Source organism: Bison bison, unplaced genomic scaffold, assembly GCF_000754665.1.
Source record: "Bison bison bison isolate TAMUID 2011002044 unplaced genomic scaffold, Bison_UMD1.0 scf7180017864533, whole genome shotgun sequence".
Lineage (NCBI taxonomy): Eukaryota > Metazoa > Chordata > Mammalia > Artiodactyla > Bovidae > Bison > Bison bison.
The window spans coordinates 5,547,697-5,549,352 of NW_011495082.1; the positions used below are offsets into that span (position 1 = coordinate 5,547,697).

The 1,656-nt window shown below is 31.0% G+C and overlaps 1 protein-coding gene across 2 annotated transcripts in view; it reads right to left on the reverse strand.

The window, feature by feature from the left end:
* The window catches only part of ARRDC3 (arrestin domain containing 3), a 13,175-nt gene that overhangs the window by 5,080 nt on the left and 6,439 nt on the right, over positions 1 to 1,656 (reverse strand). For both annotated transcript variants that reach the window (XM_010831923.1, XM_010831924.1), the window contains exons 3-4: positions 1,343 to 1,490; positions 241 to 343 (exon numbers count right to left, since the gene is read on the reverse strand). In XM_010831923.1, coding sequence (XP_010830225.1) covers positions 241 to 343; positions 1,343 to 1,490 — 251 coding nt within the window. The remainder of the gene's footprint in view (positions 1 to 240; positions 344 to 1,342; positions 1,491 to 1,656) is intronic.

Below are 1,656 nucleotides of genomic sequence, written 5' to 3' on the forward strand. Positions count from 1 at the left end.
ATTAAGAAGCCACCCTAAGAGCAGCAAGTAACTTTTAAAAATCAACTACACACTGACAGTAGCTATTTAAAAAACAAGACTACATTCCAATTCACAAAAGAAAACTGGATAAGCACAATTTACGACAGTTTACCAAAGAATACTGTACCATCTTTGCATTTAGTAGAAAAAAATGTAAATTCATGCACAGAAGTTAAATGAAGAAAGATCAGTCTTGGTGGGAGTCCACCTCATACGTACCTGGCGTATAGCCCTTCCTTTCGATCTTGGCACTTAAGGATATGGGGCCTGAGGTACAGAACCAGCAACAGAGAGTCTTTTCTTTTGTGCCTGCTTGGGGTGACTGTAAGATATAAATTTAGAGAAAAAAATCAAGGTATGAATTGAGACAGGAATAAAATTTTTAAAATATAATCCTCAATTCCTAAATAATTTTACATTAAAAGCAGTGTTGCTGTTCTGTAGCAAATATACTTTTCCACCAACTGACAGCTTTTGATTTATACTGGTATTTCTGTCTTTATACAAGTTTCCATTCAATTAAAGAAAAAAGGGCTTAACATATTTCATAAACAGTTTTAGCACACACTACATACAGTAATTAAAAGCCAACTTAAAAAAAAAAAAACAAAAAAACCCTTTCCACATTCTATTTAAACTGCCTTAAAAAAAAAAGGCAGTTTGGAAAGCAACTTGGTTATAATCTCAAATGATAACATCTTTCTTCGAGAAATGTAAAACCCAGAATGTAAAAAAAAGAAAATTCATTTTTAAGACTGATTCTTATTTGTGTAAAGATGTTATTATTTGTTTAAACCAAGTAAAGTTTTTGAATTCGAATTTGAAACTTGTGAAAAAATGCAATTAAAAAAGATTTTCTTTAAAACAGAATTTAAATTTTTTCATGAAAATAATAATCTCCCCATGATTTGACAACTATCCCTATATTGGAGTAATGCAATGCAGTACAAATTTTACATTATAATATTTTCAAGTTAAGTGATATTGTTGTAGTAATAATTGATATTACTGTTCCTTTTCCACTAAAAGTATCCAGGGAACAGATTTATTTTTGTTACTGTTGTTATCTTCTGAGTTAAGAGATATTTCATACCAAATATTGGTCTTAGTTTAAATATTTACTTCAAGTTATTACAATATCAGAAAATATGAGCATATTCTGCATTAATTAGTATTGCTCTTCACTGTAGTTTGGAAAATATTTACGTAATTTAAAAATAAAGTTACTATTTATAAATTGTAAAGAATACATAGAGTAGGTGATTATTCTTTGGTATTTATATGCCAAAAACAGAGAATGAAGAATTCAGTCAATTCTTACCAGTAATGAAGGAGTGTTGATATCTATATGCTCAAAGACTGTAAATTCCTTCTTTAATTTTACTGGTAGAAGCCAAGGCCTGTGCAATTCGGCTTTCACCCAATAGCGCACACTGCCATGTCGGCCTTCGAATGAGGTAGCAAGTGGTCTGTGCAGAATATAAAGATCATATATTAATCTTACACCTCTTTTTAATTAATTATACAGCAGGTCAGCATAGAAGTGTTAATATATTATATGTTTATACACCAGTGAGGTATCGAAGGTGTAATTTATATTTCCAAAGGGATAAGTCACGGGGGGGGGGGGGGGGG